This window comes from Eptatretus burgeri, chromosome 6 (assembly GCF_056783735.1).
Source record: "Eptatretus burgeri isolate ZD-2024b chromosome 6, Ebu_testis_v1, whole genome shotgun sequence".
NCBI lineage: Eukaryota > Metazoa > Chordata > Myxini > Myxiniformes > Myxinidae > Eptatretus > Eptatretus burgeri.
The window spans coordinates 62,135,443-62,159,686 of NC_140966.1; the positions used below are offsets into that span (position 1 = coordinate 62,135,443).

The window sequence follows — 24,244 nt, forward strand, 5'->3', positions numbered from 1 at the left end:
AGTAGAAATCGATGCTCTACTCTATCTGGCTTTCTGACTCAAATCCATCATGGCTTCGGCGACTTCAGCTGAGAGCCATAAAATGTTAGCGAAGCCTTGTTGAAAAAGCCTTAGCAGTCGCCCTTGACAGTTATGTCGGTTCCACCAAAGGCACTCCAGAAAGCATGCGGCAGACTATGGCTGTTCACAGGCCTCCCCGCCATGCCTCATTCCGCCTGCACTGCTGGATTACCGGCCTGACGTTGGTTGTGTTTGATATTGGCGGTGCTCCCATCAAGCTGTTTAAGCCGAGTGCCCAGAGCCTATGCCCTCTATGAATATTAACGGACCTGATGAGATGTTCGGTGCTGGTGGAGCCGCCGGCGGCATGCCTGCTGTTTGAAAGGTGTCCTGGCCATTGGTCCGAACTGGCATCGCTCACATTACCCAGTGTCGTAATTGAAAACTTTGGCACGCTTACCTAACTTGAAAGCCAACGCAGGCCTGTCGTGCGGTCAACTTTCAGCCCTATCTTTCTCTGGAATGCTCTCCCAAGAATGTTATTAGTGTCTCTTCAAATGGAATTGCTCGGGCTCAGGTTTGGGAAGCATTTGCTTGTATCTCGTGTGTATGCGACATTATTACCTTTCTGCTGCGCTTCTCATCGGGTAACTCTAATGTAGACTTTTTCAGGATTATTAGACATTCGGGCACAGAAATACAATATCCAAGGGTGGTGGTTTTAGAGCATATTGGAGGGAGGGAGGGGAATACAATTGAGTTTGGTTCTTTTCCTTTGATTTAATGAGTTTAAGTCATGTGAAGCCAAGTCATTTTGGGTTTGTACAAACTATATTCATGGCATTCTACATATTACATATGAAGGTGGGAGTCAAGGGATGTTGCGGATTTTGATGAGTATGAAGATAAAAGATGAATGGAAGTTGAAAGACAAGGTTAACATGAAGGAAAATAGCAAGAGAAAAATGAAGGGGAAATGGAAATGCCCCCACTATGAAATATGCACCTGGCCTTCCTTTCATGGGTCCTCACTGCTCTCTGCTGTGTACTTGTTGAAAGCAAGCAGAAAAATGGATGAAAACGGAAGGGTTGCTGGGCTCACAACAGCGGTTCCTCTTTGTCACCTGTGGAGACTGGGACCTCAAGGTCATGTAAGAGTCACATTTACTTTTTTTCAATTGCATGGCTCAAAACATTTTCTTAACATTTTCTATGCTCGTTTCCTGGATTTGTTATAATATTACATATATATATATATATATATATATATATATATATATATATATATATATATATATATATATATATATATATATATATATATATATATATATAAAGCCTGGTGTTGCCGCAGTGGTTCGGGCAGCGGCTTGGGATCCAAAAGGTCCTGAGTTCAAGCCCCGTTGGGCCACTGAATTAATACATCAGGGGGTTGACTCAGCCTGTCATCCTTCCGAGGTCGGCGAAATGAGTACCAGTGTACTGGGCCGGTGTATACCCCGGTTAAAATAGGTGTACCATATCCCTGTGTCGTAAGAGGTGACCAGGGTTGTGTCAGGAAGGGCATCCTGCGTAAAACATGTGCCAAATCACTATGCGGATCATACGCATGATCCGCTGTGGCGACCCCCTAAAGGGAGCAGCCGAAAGAAGAAGAAGATTATATATATATATATATATATATATATATATATATATATATATATATATATATATATTTTGTATGTATATATGTATGTATAGATCATCACCGATCTATACATACATATACATATATACATACACATATGCACCTGGGGGTGCATATGGTGCCATTTGGAGCACCGCCAAATGCACCCCCAGATCATCACCGATCCTCCACCAAATTTCACAGTGGGTGCGAGACACTGTGGCTTGTAGGCCTCTCCAAGTCTCCGTCTAACCATTAGACGACCAGGTGTTGGGCAAAGCTGAAAATTGGACTCATCAGAGAAGATGACCTTACTCCAGTCTTCTACGCTCCAATCCTTATGGTCTTTTGCAAACCTCAGCCTGGCTCTTCTTTGCTTCTCATTGATGAAGGGTTTTTTTCTTTCTCATTGATGAAGGGCTTTTTTCTAGCTTTGCACGACTTCAGCCCTGCCCACGGTCCCTTTCTGGCATATGTGTTTATGTATATATATATATGCCTGGTGTTGGCTTAATGGTTAGGGTGGTGGGCTTAGGAACCGAGTATCCTGAGTTCAAATCCCACTCGGCTGTTGAATTAATACCAGGTGGGGTTGACTCTGCCTGTCATCCTTCCGAGGTCGGCAAAATGAGTGCCAGCATGCTGGTATCCTGTGTCGGAGTGGCGACCCGTCCAGGATTGTGCCCAATAGCCAAGGAGACTGCTTCGGCAGCACCAACGCTCTGCACAGAGTATGGTCCCAGTGGATGTATATATATATATATATATATATATATATATATATATATATATATATATATATATATATATATATATATATATACATATACATACTAGTGCATGCCAGTATGTGCAGCTTCGTTCCTTTGCTCTCATAAACGACGACTGGATTGGGGCATTGTTTCAATTAGACCGGACGAACCGTATCATGAATGGCCATAACTTGGGAAACACCTGGGAAACATACTCAGGGCCCCAGCGTCAATTGTGACATCATATCAAACGAAGAAGAAGAAGAATTGTGACGCCCCCTCTCTCTCGCCCCCTCTCTCTCGCCCCCTCTCTCTCGCCCCTCTCTCTCGCCCTCCTCTCTTGCCCCTCTCTCTGTAAATGTATTCACAAATGTCTACCAAGCACAACAATTAATGCAAACCTTGGGAAAAAACAGCTTTCAAACCTTGGGAAACACTTGGGAAACAGCTGAAACGGATGAAGAACGATATCAAACCTTGAAAAGGCACATACTCAGGTCCCCAGCTTCGATTGTGACATCATACCAAACGAAGAAGAAGAAGAATTGTGACGTCAATTGTGCAAAAAAAAAAAATTAGTTGTGACGTCATTCGTCATGTCATAGCACCGTGTCCTGTCATTTGTTGACAGATAAATGGCCGTAATTTGGGAACCGCTTGTCCGATTAATATCAAACCTTGAAAAGGCACATACAGTGGGGAGAACAAGTATTTGATACACTGCCGATTTTGCAGGTTTTCCCACTTACAAAGCACGGAGAGGTCTGTAATTTTTATCATAGGTACACTTCAACTGTGAAAGACGGAATCTAAAACAAAAATCCTGAAAATCACATTGTATGATTTTTAAATGATTAATTTGCATTTTATTGCATGAAATAAGTATTTGATACATCAGAAAAACAGAACTTAATATTTGGTACAGAAACCTTTGTTTGCAATTACAGAGATCAGACGTTTCCTGTAGTTCTTAACCAGGTTTGCACAGACTGCAGCAGGGATTTTGGCCCACTCCTCCATACAGATCTTCTCCAGATCCTTCAGGTTTCGGGGCTGTCGCTGGGCAACACAGACTTTCAGCTAACTCCAAAGATTTTCTATTGGGTTCAGGTCTGGAGACTGGTGAGGCCACTCCAGGACCTTGAGATGCTTCTTACGGAGCCACTCCTTAGTTGCCCTCGCTGTGTGTTTCGGGTCGTTGTCATGCTGGAAGACCCAGCCACGCCCCATCTTCAATGCTCTTGTTGAGGGAAGGAGGTTGTTGGCCAAGATCTCGTGATACATGGCCCCATCCATCCTCCCCTCAATACGGTGCAGTTATCCTGTCCCCTTTGCAGAAAAGCATCCCCAAATAATGATGTTTCCACCTCCATGCTTCACGGTTGGGATGGTGTTCTTGGGGTTGTACTCATCCTTCTTCTTCCTCCAAACACGGCGAGTGTAATTCAAACCAAAAAGCTCTATTTTGGTCTCATCAGACCACATGACCTTCTCCCATTCCTCCTCTGGATCATGCAGATGGTCATTGGCAAACTTCAGACAGGCCTGGACATGCGCTGGCTTGAGCAGAGTGACCTTGCGTGCGCTGCAGGATTTTAATCCATGACGGCATAGTGTGTTACTTATGGTTTTCTTTGAGACTGTGGTCCCAGCTCTCTTCAGGTCATTGACCAGGTCCTGCTGTGTCGTTCTGGGCTGATCCCTCACCTTTCTCATGATCATTGAGGCTCCACGAGCTGACATCTTGCATGGAGCCCCAGACCGAGGGAGATTCACTGTTATCTTGAACTTCTTCCATTTTCTAATAATTGCGCCAACAGTTGTTGCCTTCTCACCAAGCTGCTTGCCTATTGTCCTGTAGCCCATCCCAGCCTTGTGCAGGTCTACAATTTTGTCCCTGATGTCCTTCGACAGCTCTCTGGTCTTGCCCATTCTGGAGAGGTTGGAGTCTGATTGATTGAATGTGGACAGCTGTCTTTTATGCAAATAACGAGTTCAAACAGGTGCAGTTAATAAAGGTAATTCAAACAGGTGCAGTTTATGCAGGTAATGAGTGGAGAATGGGAGGGTTTTTAAAGGCAAAACTTAAAGGTCTGTGAGAACCGGAATTCTTCCTGGTTGGTAGATGATCAAATACTTATTTCAGGCAATAAAATGCAAATTAATAATTTTAAAATCATACAATGTGATTTTCAGGATTTTTGTTTTAGATTCCATCTTTCACAGTTGAAGTGTACCGATGATAAAAATTACAAACCTCTCTGTGCTTTGCAAGTGGGAAAACCTGCAAAATCGGCAGTGTATCAAATACTTGTTCTCCCCACTGTACTCAGGTCCCCAGCGTCGATTGTTGATATCATACCAAATGAAGAAGAAGAAGAATTGTGACGTCAATCGTGCAAATAAATAAATAAATAAATAAACATTACTTGTGACGTCATTCGTGATTTCATAGCACCGTGTCCTGTCATTGGTTGACAGACGTTATTGGTCATTATTCGTTGACAGACAATATATAGGTCGTTGTATCACGTTATTCTTTTTATTACTGCCAATTATTGTGCTATTATTATTATTATTATTAATATGCTGTTATCATTAATCTGAGATATCTTTGGGAAAAAAATGGCATGATAAGGTGGAACGACACTTCAGCTGCGATATATACACCTTTCCAACACTGAAAAAAAGCAATTAAATGGCCGTAACTTGGGAACCGCTCGTCCGATTAATATCAAACCTTGAAAAGGCACATCCGCAGGTCCCGGGCAATATTCCTGGCAAGTTTCAATCAGATCGGACCGGCGGTTGTCGAGAAACGGCGGTCGCAGACAGACAGACAGACAGACCGACACACACACACACACACACACACACACACACACACACACACACACACACACACACACACACACACACACACACACACACACACACACACACACACACATTGCTGGAATTATAAATAGGATGTGTATATACAGCTCTGGAAAAAATTAAGAGACCACTGCAAAATTATCAGTTTTTCTGGTTTTACTATTTATAGGTATGTGTTTGAGTAAAATGAACATTTTTGTTTTATTCTATAAACTACTGACAACATTTCTCCCAAATTCCGAATAAAAATATTGTCATGTAGAGCATTTATTTGCAGAAAATGACAACTGGTCAAAATAACAACAAAGATTCAGTGTTTTCAGACCTCAAATAATACAAACAAAACAAGTTCATATTCATTTTTAAACAACACAATACTAATGTTTTAACTTCGGAAGAGTTCAGAAATCAATATTTTGTGGAATAACCCTGATTTTCAATCACAGCTTTCATGCGTCTTGGCATGCTCTCCACCAGTCTTTTACATTGCTGTTGGGTGACTTTATGCCACACCTGGCACAAAAATTCAAGCAGCTCGGCTTTATTTGATGGCTTGTGACCATCTATCTTCCTCTTGATCACATTCCAGAGGTTTTCAATGGGGTTCAGGTCTGGAGATTGGGCTGGCCATGACAGGGTCTTGATCTGATGGTCCTCCATCCACACCTTGATTGACCTGGCTGTGTGGCATGGAGCATTGTCTTGCTGGAAAAACCAATCCTCAGAGTTGGGGAACATTGTCAGAGCAGAAGGAAGCAAGTGTTCTTCCAGGAAGCAAGCCACCTTGTACGTGGCTTGATTCATGAGTCCTTCACAAAGACAAATCTGCCCGATTCCAGCCTTGCTGGAATAAATGCACCCCCAGATCATCACCGATCCTCCACCAAATTTCACAGTGGGTGCGAGACACTGTGGCTTGTAGGCCTCTCCAAGTCTCCGTCTAACCATTAGACGACCAGGTGTTGGGCAAAGCTGAAAATTGGACTCATCAGAGAAGATGACCTTACTCCAGTCCTCCACGCTCCAATCCTTATGGTCTTTTGCAAACCTCAGCCTGGCTCTTCTTTGCTTCTCATTGATGAAGGGTTTTTTCTTTCTCATTGATGAAGGGTTTTTTCTTTCTCATTGATGAAGGGCTTTTTTCTAGCTTTGCACGACTTCAGCCCTGCCCCCAGTCCCTTACTAGCAGTACAGGCGTCGCTTGCTCCACACCACTCCTGTACATCGCGCCCCATGTTGACCCAATAAAACTGCCGGCGGACCCAAGATGTTGTTTTGGTCCTGCCCAAATGGCCGCCGGCGCAGGTACCATGCACCTGTTTCAAAATTTTGGTCTTAACTTGATCTGGGACTACTACCAGTCAAGAAGTTCTCTCTGAGGGAATCTCCACCCACTTGCAATACAAGATGTTGTCCCTCATTTCTAGGGTCTTCCACTGAGCCCAGTACGCCTTTGTTCGTGCCCCGAATGGGGTGATCTCCTCCCCACTGGGCCTCTTGTTTTCCTGGACCCACTTGCACACGGGCCCTATCACGGGGTCTTCCCGCTGGGCTGTACTCCACGCCAAACCGCCAAATTCCTCCCCTGCGGTTAGTGGCAAAGTTGGGCCTACCACCTGGGCCGCACGGGCTGGGAGTTTCTTGGAGGTGTCCGCCAATTGGTCCCTCTTCTCATGCCTCATGCAATATTTGCAGTTTTCTCCTAGACAGGGGCGTCGAGAGAACGTATCGGCGTTCCCATGAGCCTTACCCGCTCTATGGGCCACACTGAAATCGTACTACTGCAACTTTTCCAACCACCTTGCAATCTGGCCCTCCGATTCCTTGAACCGTAAGAGCCATTGCAAGGAGGAATGGTCAGTTCAAACCAAGAATTTCCTCCCGTACAAGTACAGATGGAAATGGCTCACGGCAGACAGCATAGCCAATAATTCCTTGCGAGTAACGCAATAATTTCGTTCGGGCCGACTCATGGCCCGACTGTAATACGCGATCACTCTTTCCACGCCCCCCCCCCCCCGCTCCGTGTCAGAGACAAGACTGCCCCCAAACCTTCCTGGCTTACATCCGTGTCCAGGGTATACATCCCGTCATCGGTGGGGTACGCTAAAACGGGTGCGGATGTCAAAAACCGCTTTAATTTGAGGAAGGCCTGATGGCATTCCCCTGTCCAATTAAATCTCAACCCCTTCTCCGTTAGCCAGTGAAGGGGCCTGGCTATCTCCGCAAAGTTTGCCACAAAGCGGCGGTAGTAGGAGCAAAGACGCCAAAAAACCCGCACCTGTTTAACGTTTGTAGGTACGGGCCACTCCTCTACCGCAGTAATTTTCCCTGGGTCGGTTTTCACCCCCTCGCGGACTATCACATGTCCGAGATAGGCCACCTCTGTCGCGAACAAAGTACATTTCTCCAGGCTCAATTTCAGCCCTGCCTGCCTGAGGCGCCCAAACACTTGGTCCAAATTAGCTATTGCCTGGGGAAATGTTTTCGCGTGTACCAGGACGTCATCCAGGTACACCAGGCATGATTGCCGAGGCATGCCGCCCAGCACACGCACCATCAATCTCTCAAAGGTGGCGGGGGCATTGCACAAAACGAACGGCATTACAGTGAACTGATACAACCCCTTTCCTGTAGAAAATGCCGTTTTCTCCTTCCCCGTCTTATCCATCTCCACCTGCCAATACCCATTCTTGAGGTCCAAAGTTGAGAACCATTTGGAGCCTGAAACGGCGTCGAGGGTATCGTCAATTCTAAGCAAGGGATAGGAGTCTTTGAGTGTCACGTTGTTAAGCTGGTGATAGTCCGCGCAGAAACGCGTGGTCCCATCCTCTTTTTGACCAGCACAACCGGTGACATCCAAGGACTTCCCGAGGGCCCAATGACGCCTGCATTAAGCATCTTTTCTACCTGTTCATCAGCCTCCTCTCTCTTGCTCCATGGGAGCCGTCGAGTAAGCTGACGGACAGGCCGGGCCCCATCGGTGTGGATCTGATGTTTCACCAGGCCCGTACGTCCAATATCCTCGGGTGACAAGGAGAAGATTCCTATATGTCGGTCGATCAGTTTGTGTGAGGCCTCCCGCTGGGCATCCTCCAAATCTGCGCTACTCCCATTTACCATCTCGCAAATGGGATCGGGCCAATTCCTAACAGACTCTGGAGATCCCCTCTGGGGCCGGTCTGACTCGATGTTATCGTCCCTCAGCTCTGCGACTTGTACCACTGGGGTGCAATCTGCCACCTTCGTGCCTCGTCTAATAGCGCGTGGTTCCGTGTTAACATTTATTACCCGGACGGGCACGATAGGCCCGTCGGTATTTACTAGGGTACGGCCCACGACTAAACCCAGAGTTGATTGCCCCGCCAGTCGTTCGGCCAGGCTGCAGGAGCCCTGCCAGGTTGGGTGTGCCCGCCACCAGGCCGGGATCACTGCCTCGGCACCCGGGAGAATGACCACGGAGTCGGGAAGCCTCCAGCTCCACCCTCTCCTCCGTGCCCATGCCCCCCAATGGCAATTCCTCACCACCCAACTGCATGACTCCTTGGCCTAAGTCGATTTTGCAACCACCGGCGGTCAGCACATCCAACCCTATTAGACATGGGTCGCACACCTCCGCCACCCAAACCTCTATTTTTCTTTTAACAGTGCCCAATTTAAGGGTCACGAAACCACGTCCTATGATGGGGGCCGTTGCCCCGGTAGCTATCTGCAAACTATGATTTTGCAGACTGTGGATCTCATCCCACCCATCCACACTTGAATTAAGGACCACAGGGCTGATGATCGTGGCGCTTGCTCCTGTATCCACAACGGCGTCTACCCCTACGCCGGCAATTTTGCACCGAGTTGTCAAACTACCAGTGCCAATTTGGCCACAATAGATGACCTGTCGCAGCTCTGAGGGCTCTTCTCCATCTGGGTCTGCCGAACACGGCCCTGTATGTTCGGCACTTTTTAGTTTCCCTGGGACTGGCGGGGGGGGGTGATGTTTGGGTCCGACTATTCCGGTTTGCACGGGGCGCAGTTGGTGGTCCGGGGGCCTGGGGCCTTTCCCTGCGCGGGGACCTACACCACCACTGCAGGTGGCCCACCTCACCACAGTTGAAACACCTCACCGGGTAAGGTCCATGCCTCCGGGAGCTCAAATTATAACCCCTCCCATTTTGAATTGGGGTATCTGCCGATGGCCCATCCCGCGCCCTTCCTGGGTCCGACTGCCCCGGCCCGGACCCCGTCAACCGGCGGTCGACCATGCCCCGGATCAACCTCTCCAGCTCCGCCCGGTCGCCAAAGGTAGCCCCGGCTTCCGGCGCACCGTTGCTCATGGGGTCCACCCGCCGGATTGCCACTGCATGTCGCCCGGCCCCTTCAGCCGACGACTTTGCCGCCTCCCAACGGGCTGCAGTTTCAGCCGCCTTCTGGAGGTTCTCCGGGCGAAATGCCGTCAGTAGCGCCCCGGCATCGGTGCCTGTAAGAGCCTGGAGGAAATGGTCCAGGGCAAGGTCTTCCTGGTAGCCCGGCGCCATGTTTGGGTACGCAATCCCCACTGCGCAGCGAATGTCGTAAGCCAAATCACCCATCTTTTCCATGGGGTATTACGCCCACTGAGCTGAGCTGTAACAAGCTCGGTCTGCTGCTCCACTCCGAATCGGTTGTTTAGGGCCGAAAGGAGGCCCGCCAGTGTTATCCCTCCGGAGGGCATCGTGGTCAAGACCTCGGCCACCCCGTCGCGCAGTGCCGCTATGAGTTGCGTCTTGCTCTCGTCCACGTTCCACATTGCCCCTGGCCACGCAGTCAAACTGGGCCAAATACGCCCTCAGGTCGGCCTTCCCATTATAGGTACCCAGTGGCACCGCCCGGCCTCTGGAATTCCAAGGCCCACTCCCCAGTCCCTGAGGGACCAGGGGAGGGCTGGATCCTGCGGGTTCTGGCAGTGCCCCACTCCCGCGAGGTCCGAGCCACTCGCCCGGGCAATTTAACAGCCCCGTCTATGTCGGTACGCACCCCGCACTGTCCTGTGCACTCCTCCATTGCATCGCACTCTGCATGCATTCCGGCGTAGTCATACTGGGGGCCTGTATGAGGCCAAGAGGCCCTGCGTCCTCTGCCCCCCCAATACTTGCCATATACTCGAACGCACCATGGGGCCGTCGCATCTCATTTGGTGACACCGGACCCTCCTGGTCGCGATCCGCTTCGAGGGAGCGTATTTTCTCCCTCTTTTCCATAAGGAGGCCATCCTGCCTCTCACCTCGGGTCTCAATACATTCCACCAGCTCTGTCCCCATATCCCCTACCTTCCTCTCCATCTGTGCCTGCTCTTCCTTCACTCTATTTAATTTTTCCCTCACCTGCTCTATTCCCTCTCGCGTCTCTGACAATTCTTCTTTCGTCTTTTTAAACTCCTCCTTTACCTGCTCTATTCCCCTTCACGTCTCTGACAATTCTTCTTTCATCCTTTTAAACTCTTCTTTCCTCTCGCCCTCGTTTTACGGCCTCCAATTCATTCCTTGTTTCCCGTTGGCTTTCTTTTAATTTTTCTATCACCGTCGTGTTCTTCCTTATTTCCCCCTTTAGTTGGTCTTGTCCTTCTTTTACCTTTTTCATCCCCTGTCCTAACTTGTCTATCTCCTGTCCAACCGTCACTATATTTTTTGTTATGTCCTCCTTCCCCGCCTTCACCGGTTACCTTCACCGGTTTACATTCTCCCTCAACTTGGTCACCTCTTTTTGCACCGTGCCGATCTCTTCCGCCATCTTGCCTTTCACCTCGTCCAATTCTGCCCTCATCGCCTTTTGCCCTGCCTGGAGGTTCAACCCCATGTCCTGCATTTCACCCCGCAGTGTCTGCATATTTGCGTCCATCCTGTCTTTTGACTCGCGCGCATTTGTATCCATGTTGTTTTTCATATCGCGCGCATTCGTTTCCATCTTGTCTTGCATATCACGCGCATTCGTTGTCATCATTCTCATCAACATTTCCCCCAATCGGTTGATGTCAGCCGACCCCAACGAAGCCGAATCGCCTCGGTTGGTCGCGGTTTCACTGGGGACAGGGAGGGGCGCTTGTTGGGGGGTGTTCGCGCACCACTGCCCCCGCCGCCGCGCCCATTACGAATTCTGTGTTCAGCTGTGGGGGATAGTCGACCTGCATAGCTGTGTCCTGCACGGAGGTTCCGTCCTGGGCCTCTGGTTCCATTAACTCTATATCTATTCCCTCCTGCCACTGCTCGCCTTGAGCTGCCATTTTGCGTATCGGGGATAAATTTGAAACGCTCGCAATTTAGTGGGAACGGAGGGTTGCTTTGCACACCATTGGTCCGATTCCCATGAATTTCGTGTGGAGGCGGATGAATTTGAATCCCGCTCCCTGACACCAGTGTTGTAGATTTCCGCCGCGTTCGGCGTGCGGACGATCGTTTCAGCCAAATCGCGGTCCGAAGGCCGTAATCCAGTCGCGGCTTTCCGGACCAACCCCGGAAACCAGCCACGGATGCCTTAACGCATCATAAATTAGTCAATGATTCTGTCCACGTGCTACAGGGTTAATCGCCGAATTATCGATATACCTAACTATTCGCGCGGACAGAAATACCGAGAGTTTATACCTCGACGGGACTTGTACGAAAACGAGCCGCCTAAGCGTGCTCGTTCCGTGTGCGAAGCTGATATGAGCGGTTTTAAATTGCCAAGTGCCGTCGAACCAGATTATCGCTTCTATCAGCTTAATTAGCCAGTTAATTCCCGATACGTGCCCTGGCAATCAATACAAGGAAAATGACGCAAACGAGCAGGTGAACATTTGAATAATGGGCATTTATTTTCAACACGTATGCAGTCAATGGGGGGATGGGGACAAGACACGAGCAAAAGCCTACAGCCGAGATCTATACGATAATGTACAAGCACGTACTTGATCACAATTCTACTTCGAGACAAAGCGCAACAGACTTTCACACAAAAACCCAAGGAAAGAAAAGGGCTCACAAGCCTTTATTTCCAACTTGGGAGCCTGGTTGACCGAGGGGTCCGAGAGACCGGGCTGGTTACCTTGCCGTCCCTTGGTGGCGACTCGGTGGTCTTCGTCTCGCTGTCCCGTTGCCAATGTGGCAGCGGCCCGAATGGCGACTTGGTCGGTCAGGGGCCTGGCGGCGTGCCCGACTCCCCATGCTCCGCTCTCCTCGTCGAACCACGGGCTTGGTTGTTCGGGGCTGGTGGTGTGCCCGACTCTTTGCGCCCCGCTCTCCTCGTCGAACCGCTGGCTTGGTTGGTCGGGGCTGGTGGCACGCCTGACTCTTCGCGCTCCGCCCTCCTCGACGAACCGCCAACGATCTCCTCGCCCGCCAACGATCTCCTCGCCCGCCAACGATTTCCTCGCCCGCCAACGATCTCCTCGCCCGCCAACGATCTGATCTCTTGGCGTCCCAACGCGCCTTTTTATAGCCCCGAGGGGTGAAGCCGCTGTAGGTTTCGTCACCCGAAGCCGGCGCTTCCCCCTTTCACCCTTGAACCTTCACCCCAGGCTGGCTCCGCCCCTTTCACCTCTGATTGGCCAGTTCCCTTCACGGCAAAGGCCGTTTTGGTCCGTTTATGCTGATCAGCCGCTCCATGGCTGACTGCACATGGATGTTCTGATTGGCTGGCTTTTCCCAAGGCAGAGCTCATTTTGATCCGTTTATGCTAATCAGCCGCGAAACGGCTGACCTGCACACGGATGCTGGAGAATGTGGCTCCTATGGTGGTGCGGCGTGTCCACGTCGACGGCATCTTGCTGCTGTTGCTGAGGCGGGCGTGATGGTGTCGCGATGTTGATGGCGCTGTGGTGGGGATGGCGTGGTTGTAGAGTTGTTGGCGGTGTGGTGGAGGTGGCGTGGTTGTAGAGTTTGTTGTTCAGGAGATGCAGTTTGTTAAAAATAAAAGGAATAACGGCTAACTCAAAGATGCACAGCACGGCACACGAACAATTCCCTTTACACATCGGTGGGGGAACCTAACCTGAAACACATACTTATCGAAATAACTGATTTCTGGGGGAACCTGAATGGTGTTCTGTGAATTTCCACCACCGTAACTATATATATATATATATATATATATATATATATATATATGGAAGCCTGGTGTTGGCTTGGGATCCGAGGGTCCTGAGTTCAAGACCCGTTGGATGCTGAATTAACACCAGGGGGTGGACTCAGCCTGTCATCCTTCCGAGGTCGGCGAAATGAGTACCAGTGTACTGGTCCCGGTGTATGCCCCGGTTAGAATAGGTGTAGCATATCCCTGTGTGTCGTAAAGGCACTGCCACACCTTGACGATTTAGCCAGCAATGGCAACGTATAAAAATATATGTAATATGTTGGTGTACGCTGAAATTTGGACGTTTTTTATCTTGCCAAAACGAAGTTTTTGCAAGATATGTTAGTCAGCTTGTATGTTTTTTTTTATCTTGCCAAAACAAAGTTTTTGCAAGATATGTAAGTCAGCTTGTATGTTTTTTTTTATCTTGCCAAAACAAAGTTTTTGCAAGATATGTAAGTCAGCTTGTATGTTTTTTTTTATCTTGCCAAAACAAAGTTTTTGCAAGATATGTAAGTCAGCTTGTATGTTTTTTTTTTTTGTCTGTAATCACGTATAAAAAATTCTGCAGAGCACAGTTATCATTGGAAATTTTTGTAACTTCGCATATCAGAGGCCTATAGAGGTCCCTTTCAGCGCATAAAATTTTGAAGGTCAAGGTCACTTTATCGCAAATCAGGGTAGTCGACGAAACCTATATTTTTGTTGAGTAATTTTGATCGGATCGTCTTCAAACTTCATGGGAATATAGTTCATGGTCTGGCGCTCAGCTGATTAATTTTTGGTGGCGATTGGCCTTGACCTTCATGGTTTGCGCTTCAGGTCAAACATATTTGACCCCAAGGTCAAATTTTCAAGTTTTAGGAACCATATTGTGTAGTACCTCAAATTGAACACCTCGATGAGTGCTTTTGAGATATGTCAAGCTTGAGACATTATGACATCATTTGGTGACGTTATGAGGCAAACGCATATTTTTCATGGTTACTCTGTGGAACGATTCTCATCAGAATCTCTCGTAGGCAGATATTCCTCAAGGAGTCGCTCCTGGTGGATAGCAGCTCTGTTCACCTCAGTGTGACCTTAAAGAAGTCACAGGTGGTCACCTTTTGGCAAGAAACGGGTCACCCTGCGGGTGACATTGGTTTATTTAAGTTTTGATCGTATTCATAACGTGTTGGGTGGATGCATAACATATTAGTAACGGGCACAGAACGTTTCGTTGTCTTATAGATAACTTATATCAACGAATGCTTAGCCTGTTGTCGGCGTTCACAACCTATGCCCAACGATAGTTTAACTTAGGCATAGCGCGCTGCACGTATCGCCGACGAACTCGTGGCGAAGCCTGTTAAAAACCTGCCGCACGCCGATTTAAATCATAACCGCCTGAGAATTGGAAGTGTCAACCACGCAGTCACACCTTGACGATTTAGCCAGCGTATGCCGACCTTTGAAAAATTTGCCGAACCAAGCTGGCACACGTCAAATACAGTAAGGGTAAGTTGTGTATACGTTAAGAGCACGCTGAAAAACGATGAAGTACGCCGTCATATTTCGTGGTACGTTTAGTACGTCGTGAAACTTCAAGCATGCTGAAAATTTTACGACGTATTCGCCGTATGGCTCACACGTTCCGCTACGCTGGGAATAAGTTGTAGGCACGATATGCGATCGTTGACACACGTCGACACAAGTTCCTTGTAAGTTACTCATAAGTCGAAACACGTCGAGGTAATGTTTGGCATACCCGAAACTTATTTTCTCCGTCAAGGCACATTTTCTTTTTTTCTCCTTGGCTCCGTGAAGGCACGTGACGAAATATCTGAAGTTGTTGTTGTTGTTGTTGTTGTTGTTGTCTTTTTTTTTTTTTGTCTGTCATAATTTTAAAATATATTTGGAAATTTGCTTTGAAGTTTAGACGTCAACGTGACAATATCCTCAAACAGAAAATATTCACAGAGGAGGAACTAAGAATAACACATGAGCAAACTGAAGAGGCAATCGGGCGTGACGTAACGGCACGTGACGAAATCTCGGAAGTTATTGTTGTTTTTTTTATTTTAAACGCTGCCAATACGCCATTATACGGTAGCTGTAAATTAGAAACACGTTCAGTAAGTTCTGTGGTCGTCCGGACGATGTCAATCAAATAGGTCTACATACGTCAATATGCGTTGGAGGTACGTTACACATAGGTTCAAAGCACGTTACTCATAGGTTAGAAATAAGTTTTGGGTACGCTAAGCATTACCTCGACGTGTTTCGACTTATGAGTAACTTTCAAGTAACGTGCCTCGATGTGTGTTAACGATCGCATAACATGCCTCGACGTGTGTCAACTATCGTGTAACGTGCCTAAAACACGTTACTCATAGGTTATAAATAAGTTTCGGGAACGCTAATCATTACCTCGACGTGTTTCGACTTGTGAGTTACTTACAAGTAGCGTGTGTCGACGTGTGTCAACGATCGCATAACGTGCCTACAACTTATGGCCAGCTTAGCGGAACGTGTGAGTCATACGCTGGCATATGTCGAAAAATTTCAAGCATGCTAAAATTTGAGGACAAACGCAAAGTACAACGATGAAAGCCAGCGTACTACGACGTATGGCAGTGTTTTTCAGCGTGCTCTTAACGTATACAAACTTACCCATAACGTATTCGTCGTGTGCTGGCGTTTTAGCCCAATTTTGCAGATGTCAGGCATACGTTGGCTAAATCGTCAAGGTGTGACAGGGCCTTAAGAGGCGACCAGGATTGGTGTCAGGAAGGGCATCCGGCCATAAAAAAAACATTGCCTCAAGAAAAAGCCAACCCCTGCACAGCAGGGAAAAATGGCTGTAAAAATAGTCATTTTTATAGAATATATATATATATATATATATATATATATATATATATATATATATATATATATATATATTGTTGCGGATCCGGGGTGGCGGGAATCTGACCCGGTCCCTGGTGCCACCCTCGCCACCACCGTCTCCGGGAGTCAATAACTCCGGCCGGCTCGGCACAGGCCTCGGGTCACGCGTCTTCAATCGCGATACCAACGTACTCCTGTACCTTACCAGTTGGGGAGATAGAACCACTGGTTACAGACTGGCTTTGTCAGTGACCGAACGGAGTCTACCAGCCTGTAACCATTTTGGTCTTGTATGCCAATCGAACGGATCATTCCTCGACGCGACACACATTAATCAATTGCGGCAACTTCATCAGAATTAACCAGATTTATTGAGGACATCAGGGATCACAACACAAGCAATAACACGACAGTGGTTTTTATTAACAATCAACCCGTTCTTAACGAGGGGACCACGGCTAATAGGTTTCGAGGGGATTCCTACGAAATATGCCTTATACAACACGTGCAAACAAGCATGCATGCAGGACAAGACAGAGTACTTGGTGATGGCTCATGGACGAGAGGACCGTGTCCCAAAAGCACGAAGGTCGCTCGTAAAAACCAGCGGTTTCCACGGGTTCGAACTCCCGCTCGAACGTGCTGCGCAGCAAGAAATGGCGACACAGCACTCCAGCTCCCGCCCAAGTCACCTCGTGCACGGTTCTCCTCAGCGCGCTTTGCCTCCCACGCTAGTGGAGTGACACACGTGACACACGCCAGTGCCGCCTGCCACGCATCTGCGCTCCACTCCAAAGTTCCTGTGAGGCTAATAGGGAAATTAAAATCCAATTTCTAAATTGGATTTCTAAAATCCAATCTAAAACTGCTCCTGGATGCAGCACCTCCAACTCTGTAAGAACCCACGCGGAGTTGTCCATTATAGTTTCTGTCCCCTTGCTCAAATTCTGTCCTGGTGACATTTCTATTTCCTCTTGCACTTCAAACCTATTTCCCATGGCTCCACTCATTCCATGCTCAGGACTCCCACACACAGCAGGCTGCACACATCCCAAGGTTATGTGTTGACCTTCCACACCTTCAACCTTGCCTGTGTACTGACCAACTGCCTTGCATTCCAGGGTTACATTCTCGACCGCCAGGTGAGTACTCACAGACACTTCGGCCTCGGCAACACATACCGGTGCTGTAGTCTGGACTGTGGGCTCACAGCATTCATTCACAGGCACTCTACACACACATTCAGGGGGCACGCATACGTGCACCCCATCGGACAGAGTCTCTTCGTTAACATAAAATTCAATTTCTACCCTAAGCTCATCGTCCGCACCATGTATGCATGTACCCACGTACCTGCTTCGTTCCAGAGTCACCTCTGTCCGGTCGCTTCTCTCCAGCAGGTTACTCATCATTGGTTCGCCACTTTCCTCTGGGGCTGTCAGCTCCACACGCTGGACCTGCTCAAAATGTATCTCACTCGTCAACAACCCCACATGCTCCCTCAATGTCTCAATCACCAGGGTTTGCTCTTAGTGTGGTGTCATCCGACGAGTGATGTCACCACAGGGAGTAATGTTAGTGGTGCGGACCTTGATTGACGTCACACATCCCATATTATTGTGCTGTTCTACTTCCAGGCTCCATTTTCTTTTCCATTTGAGTCGTTCTTCCTCTCCAAGCCTTTTGAGTTGTTCATTATCTTTCCGGAGTTTTTCCATCTCCGTGGACTGCAACTTTGCTCTCTCCTTGAGTTGGTTAATTTCAAACTCGAATTGTTTTTGTTTTCTACCCCACCGTCTCTCATGTTTTTCATTCTCCAATCTCATCGTTTCTTTCAATTGGCTCATTTCCTTTTCCCGTTTCATTCGTCGTTCTTTCACTATCTCCGCGTACTTCAACCTTGCTTTCTCCTTTAGTTGTTCTTGTCCCTCTTTTTTTTTCCTCTTCCACTGTCTCTCATGCTCTTCATTCTCCAATCTCAGTTTTCTTCAATTGGCCGAGCTCCTTTTCCCGTTTCATTCGTCGTTCTTTCATTATCTCCGCGTACTTCAACCTTGCTTTCTCCTTCAGTTGTTCTTGTCTTTCTTTTTGTTTCATTCCTTGTTCTTTTTGTTTCTTATCCCACTGTCTCTCTTGTTCTTCCTTGTTCTTTTTGTTTCTCATCCCACTGTCTCTCATGTTCTTCCTTCTCCAATCTCATTGATTCCTTCAATTGGCTGATTTCCCTTTCCTGCTTCATTCCTTGTTCTTTCACTCTCTCCTCATACTCCACCCTTGCTTTTTCTTTCAATTGGTCAACCTCCAATTCATACTCTTTTTCTTTTTTATTCCACTGTCTCTCTTGTTCCTCATTCTGCAATCTCGTTGTTTTCTTCAGTTGGCTGATTTCCTTCTCCTGCTTTATTCCTCGTTCTTTCAGTACTCTTTCTTGCATCTCATTCTTTAGTCTTGCTTTGGCTTCGATCTGTTCGATCTGTACAGTGTGGTTTCTTAACGTTTCATTCTCTGCTGTCGTTCTTTCTTCCTCCAACATTCTCATCTCGTTTTGTAATTCCGTCTCTTTGTTTTGGTATTTCTGCAACTCAGAAGCTTTCTTTTCTAATTCCTTTCTCATCTCCGCACACTCCAACCTTGCTTTGGCTTCCAACTGTTTGATTTGCTCAGTGTGGTCCCTTAACGTTTCATTCTCCATTCTCGCTCTTTCCTCTCTCAAGATCCTCAGCTCGTCTTGTAATCCCGTCTCTTTGTCTTGATGTTCCTGTAACTCAGAAGCTTTTTTCCATAATTCCTCTCTCACTTTGCATGATTTCCTCACTCCTCACTCCTCATTTCCTCACTCATTTCACCCATTCTCTTGCTCATCTTCGCCTCCCTTTCCAATGCTTCCATCCTCAATTCGTCCCTTTTCTTACTGTATTCCTTTAGTTTTTTCTGCCATTCCTTTCCCATTCTTATCTCCCCTTCCAGGATTTCTCTTTTAAACTGGCCTGCCCTTACCTCTCGCTTCAGTAGTTCCAAATTCCCCATCTTGTTTGCGTTTTTCCTTTTCTAGCTTTCTTTTCCTTTCTCCTTCCTCATTTCTTCCTGTAGTTCTCCGAACTGTTTTGACTTTTCCAACCATTCTTCCTTCCCTTGCTCCAGATGTTCCTATCCTTTTTTATCTTCTGTTCGAGGCTTTCTCTTTTCCGATTGCCTTCTTCTACCTCTCGCTTCAGTAGTTTCAATTCCACATCATGCTCCCGTTTTTCCGTTTCCAGCTTCGTTTTCCATTCTCCTTCTAAGTTCTCTCTATCCCGGGAATTACTAATTTGCTCTTCCTCTATTCTTTCATTCAGTTTGCTCTTCGCATATTCCAACTGATGGGTATAAAACACTACCAAATTCTTTTTTCCACATAGTTTGTCGACTCTGTTGGCTAAGTTTTTGATTTGCCACCGAATTCGTTCCAGTAAATCGTCCAATCGCTGTGTCCCCCCGTACACGTAATTTTGCTGAAGCTCGTCTGCGTGCCGTTGTGCCTCGTCCACTCCAATTTGCACCTCCTCGAGAAAGTCTTCATAACGCTTCACCTTTTCCAAGACATCCCCCAATTGTGCCTGAAGCTTGCCATTGTTCGCGTAGTCATCCTGCCACGCCTGCCATGGCATATGCCGTGACCACGTGGTCTGAATCGGTGGGCGGGAGCGTTTCCTTCGCGCCTTGTGGCTTGTTGCGCTATAATTAGCCCACTCCCGCTCCGTGTCGCGCCGAGATGGAGCCGCGCCGCCATTTTGCAACTCCATTTTCTTTATAATTTGCAAATTTTTCCTCCGATCCGTTCAAGCATAAAATCACTACCAATTGTTAACACAATCGGTGTTCTGCAAATTTACGGAGATGGAAGCGGAGAGTTCATCATCCCACTCCTGACGACCAGTTGTTGCGGATCCGGGGTGGTGGGAATCTGACCCGGTCCCTGGTGCCACCCTCGCCACCACCGTCTCCGGGAGTCTATAACACCGGCCGGCTCGGCACAGGCCTCGGGTCACGCGTCTTCAATCGCGATACCAACGTACTCCTGTACCTTACTAGTTGGGGAGATAGAACCCCTAGTTACAGACTGGCTTTGTCAGTGACCGAGCGGAGTCTACCAGTCTGTAACCATTTTGGTCTTGTATGCCAATCGAACGGATCGTTCCTCGACGTGACACGCATTAATCCATAGCAGCAACTTCATCAGAATTAACCAGATTTATTGGGGACATCAGGGATCACAACACAAGCAATAACACGACAGTGGTTTTATTAACAATCAACCCGTTCTTAACTAGGGGACCACGGCGAATAGGTTTCGAGGGGATTACTACGAAATATGCCTTATACAACACGTGCAAACAAACATGTATGCAGGACAAGACAGAGTACTTGGTGATGGCTCATGGACGAGAGGACCGTGTCCCAAAAGCACGAAGGTCGCTCGTAAAAACCAGCGGGTTTCCACGGGTTCGAACTCCCGCTCGAACGTGCTGCGCAGCAAGAAATGGCGGCGCAGCACTCCAGCTCCCGCCCAAGTCACCGCGTGCGTGGTTCTCCTCAGCGCGCTCTGGCTCCACGCCACGTCGACGATGCGAGATCGCCGATCTCTCTCCAGGGTTCAGCACACGAATCCCGGCCTGGCCTGTTTTCCATACAAGGTCCCAGTCGAGGTTCGAGTTCCACAGGCGGATCACAACGTGTCGAGCCGTGAGGTGAGCAAGGACCGTCAGACGCTCCGGCGTATCCTCTCCGGCCTTCCCGCCTCGAAGCCCGACTCCCGCTTCGTCCCCTCAGTTCCTCTCTCGGTCGAATCACCGACGTGCAGGTCGGTTCAGCGTCTCTCCCGGCAGACCCAACACGGTGCCTCCTTCGTTCGCTCGCCTCGAAGGGACTCTGAGCACGCCTCGAGAACCCGGCCGTTCCTCACACACAGCACTCCTTTCGTCCCCTTTTCTTTTCTCCCTCGAGTCGTGAGGTGAATCGATGTGCAGGTTCCGCTTTCTCTGCCGGCCGATTCACCACTGCCTTTTTCTTTTCTCTCTCGCCTCGACACGCGAGCTCCTTCGACACATGCCTGTCTCGGCGACTCCCTGACCAAAGGCTCCTCCCCTTCGCATCACTTCCTGTCCAGGCCACACCCCTCGCTCAAGGCCACTCCTCTCAGCCGACTGGGAGGGGCCTATTCCGGAATGAGGAAGGAATAATAGTGATCTCTTGTTTCACTCTTTTTACCACCATAGCATGAACACGAAAACAGTCTGTTACACCTCCCGACACACACATATCGTCCCTGATACCACACAACCTATCTATACATGAATTTAATGGGAGGAACTGAGCTAATTCTATATTTAGTATTCCCGTTAAGGGCCATTTCCGCAAACAATATATAATAAAATAAAATGACCGTTTTTACAGCCATTTTTCCCTGCTGTGCAGGGGTTGGGCTTTTTCTTGAGGCAATGTTTTCTGGCCGGATGCCCTTCCTGACACCAACCCTGGTTGCCTCTTACGACACACAGGGATATGGTACACCTATTCTAACCGGGGCATACACCGGGACAAGTACACTGGTACTCACTTCGTCGACCTCAGAAGGATGACAGGCTGAGTCAACCCCCTGGTGTTAATTCAGCAGCTCACGGGGATTGAACACAGGACCCTGGGATCCCAAGCCGCCACCCTAACCACGAAGCCAACACCAGGCTTATGTATGTATGTATGTATGTATGTATGTATGTATGTATGTATGTATGTATGTATGTATGTATGTATGTATGTATGTATGTATGTATGTGTAAATATATATATATATATATATATATATATATATATATATATATATATATATATATATATATGTATGTGTAAATATATATATATATATATATATGTATGTATGTGTATATATATATATATATATATATATATATATATATATATATACACACACAGTGGGGAGAACAAGTATTTGATACACTGCCGATTTTGCAGGTTTTCCCACTTACAAAGCACGAAGAGGTCTGTAATTTTTCTCATCGGTACACTTCAACTGTGAAAGACGGAATCTAAAACAAAAATCCTGAAAATCACATTGTATGATTTTTAAATAATTAATTTACATTTTATTGCGTGAAATAAGTATTTGATACATCAGAAAAACAGAACTTAATATTTGGTACAGAAACCTTTGTTTGCAATTACAGAGATCAGACGTTTCCTGTAGTTCTTAACCAGGTTTGCACAGACTGCAGCAGGGATTTTGGCCCACTCCTCCACACAGATATTCTCCAGATCCTTCAGGTTTCGGGGCTGTCGCTGGGCAACACAGACTTTCAGCTCCCTCCAAAGATTTTCTATTGGGTTCAGGTCTGGAGACTGGCTGGGCCACTCCAGGACCTTGAGATGCTTCTTACGGAGCCACTCCTTAGTTGCCCTGGCTGTGTGTTTCGGGTCGTTGTCATGCTGGAAGACCCAGCCACGCCCCATCTTCAATGCTCTTGTTGAGGGAAGGAGGTTGTTGGCCAAGATCTTGCGAAACATGGCCCCATCCATCCTCCCCTCAATACGGTGCAGTCGTCCTGTCCCCTTTGCAGAAAAGCATCCCCAAAGAATGATGTTTCCACCTCCATGCTTCATGGTTGGGATGGTGTTCTTGGGGTTGTACTCATCCTTCTTCTTCCCCCAAACACGGCGAGTGTAGTTTAAACCAAAAAGCTCTATTTTGGTCTCATCAGACCACATGACCTTCTCCGATTCCTCCTCTGGATCATCCAGATGGTCATTGGCAAACTTCAGACGGGCCTGGACATGCGCTGGCTTGAGCAGAGGGACCTTGCGTGCGCTGCAGGATTTTAATCCATGACGGCATAGTGTGTTACTTATGGTTTTCTTTGAGACTGTGGTCCCAGCTCTCTTCAGGTCATTGACCAGGTCCTGCCGTGTAGTTCTGGGCGGATCCCTCACCTCTCATGATCAGTGAGGCTCCACGAGGTGATATCTTGCATGGAGCCCCAGACCGAGGGAGATTGACTGTTATCTTGAACTTCTTCAATTTTCTAATAATTGCGCCAACAGTTGTTGCCTTCTCACCAAGCTGCTTGCCAATTGTCCTGTAGCCCATCCCAGCCTTGTGCAGGTCTACAATTTTGTCCCTGATGTCCTTAGACAGCTCTCTGGTCTTGCCCATTGTGTAGAGGTTGGAGTCTGATTGATTGAGTGTGGACAGCTGTCTTTTATGCAGATAACGAGTTCAAACTGGTGCAGTTAATACAGGTAATGAGTGGAGAATGGGAGGGCTTCTTAAAGACAAAACTCACAGGTCTGTGAGAGCTGGAATTCTTTCTGGATGGTAGGTGATCAAATACTTATGTCATGCAACAAATTGCAAATTAATTATTTAAAAATCATACAATGCGATTTTCAGGATTTTTGTTTTGGATTCCGTCTTTGACAGTTGAAGTGTACCGATGATAAAAATTACAGACCTCTCCGTGCTTTGTAAGTGGGAAAACCTGCAAAATCGGCAGTGTATCAAATACTTGTTCTCCCCACTGTATGTATATATATATATATATATATGTACATTAAGTCCTTGCTTTTCGCAAGGGTTGCGTTCCTGGAAAATCTTATAATAAGAGAAACTGTGTTAAACAAAACATATTTTCCCACAGAAACCAATGTGTTCAAGGGGGGGATGCGTTTTTGGCTCGGAATTTTTTGGACAAAAACACAAATATTTGGACATAAACACAAATAAACAAAACACGCTCCTCGAGTGGTGGCGACTTACCCCAAGGCTGGAGGAACGGAGTTGATTGCGGTGGACAAGTCACACTTGCGGAGTGGCAGAATCGTCCACCTCTTCACTTGTTACTGTGCTGTCACTTTCTTCACCAGCGGAAACGGTCTCTTGGCAGCTGGTTGAAGGAGCATCCTGGATGGTGGATGGAGTTGGTGCTGCATATTTTGGCTTGAA

The 24,244-nt window shown here is 47.5% G+C and overlaps 1 protein-coding gene and 1 pseudogene across 9 annotated transcripts in view; one reads left to right on the forward strand and one right to left on the reverse strand.

Annotated features, from left to right (window-relative positions):
- LOC147024924 (ERI1 exoribonuclease 3-like) overlaps positions 1-24,244 on the forward strand; it is a 260,432-nt gene that overhangs the window by 89,365 nt on the left and 146,823 nt on the right. For all 9 annotated transcript variants that reach the window (XR_015059267.1, XR_015059266.1, XR_015059268.1 and 6 more), the window contains one exon: positions 1,060-1,151. Coding sequence is in view for 6 of the 9 variants with exons in the window: in XM_085885336.1 (XP_085741462.1) it covers positions 1,060-1,151 (92 nt within the window). In the remaining 3 variants the exon portion in view is untranslated. The remainder of the gene's footprint in view (positions 1-1,059; positions 1,152-24,244) is intronic.
- On the reverse strand, positions 10,993-18,185 carry LOC147024925 (uncharacterized; annotated as a pseudogene).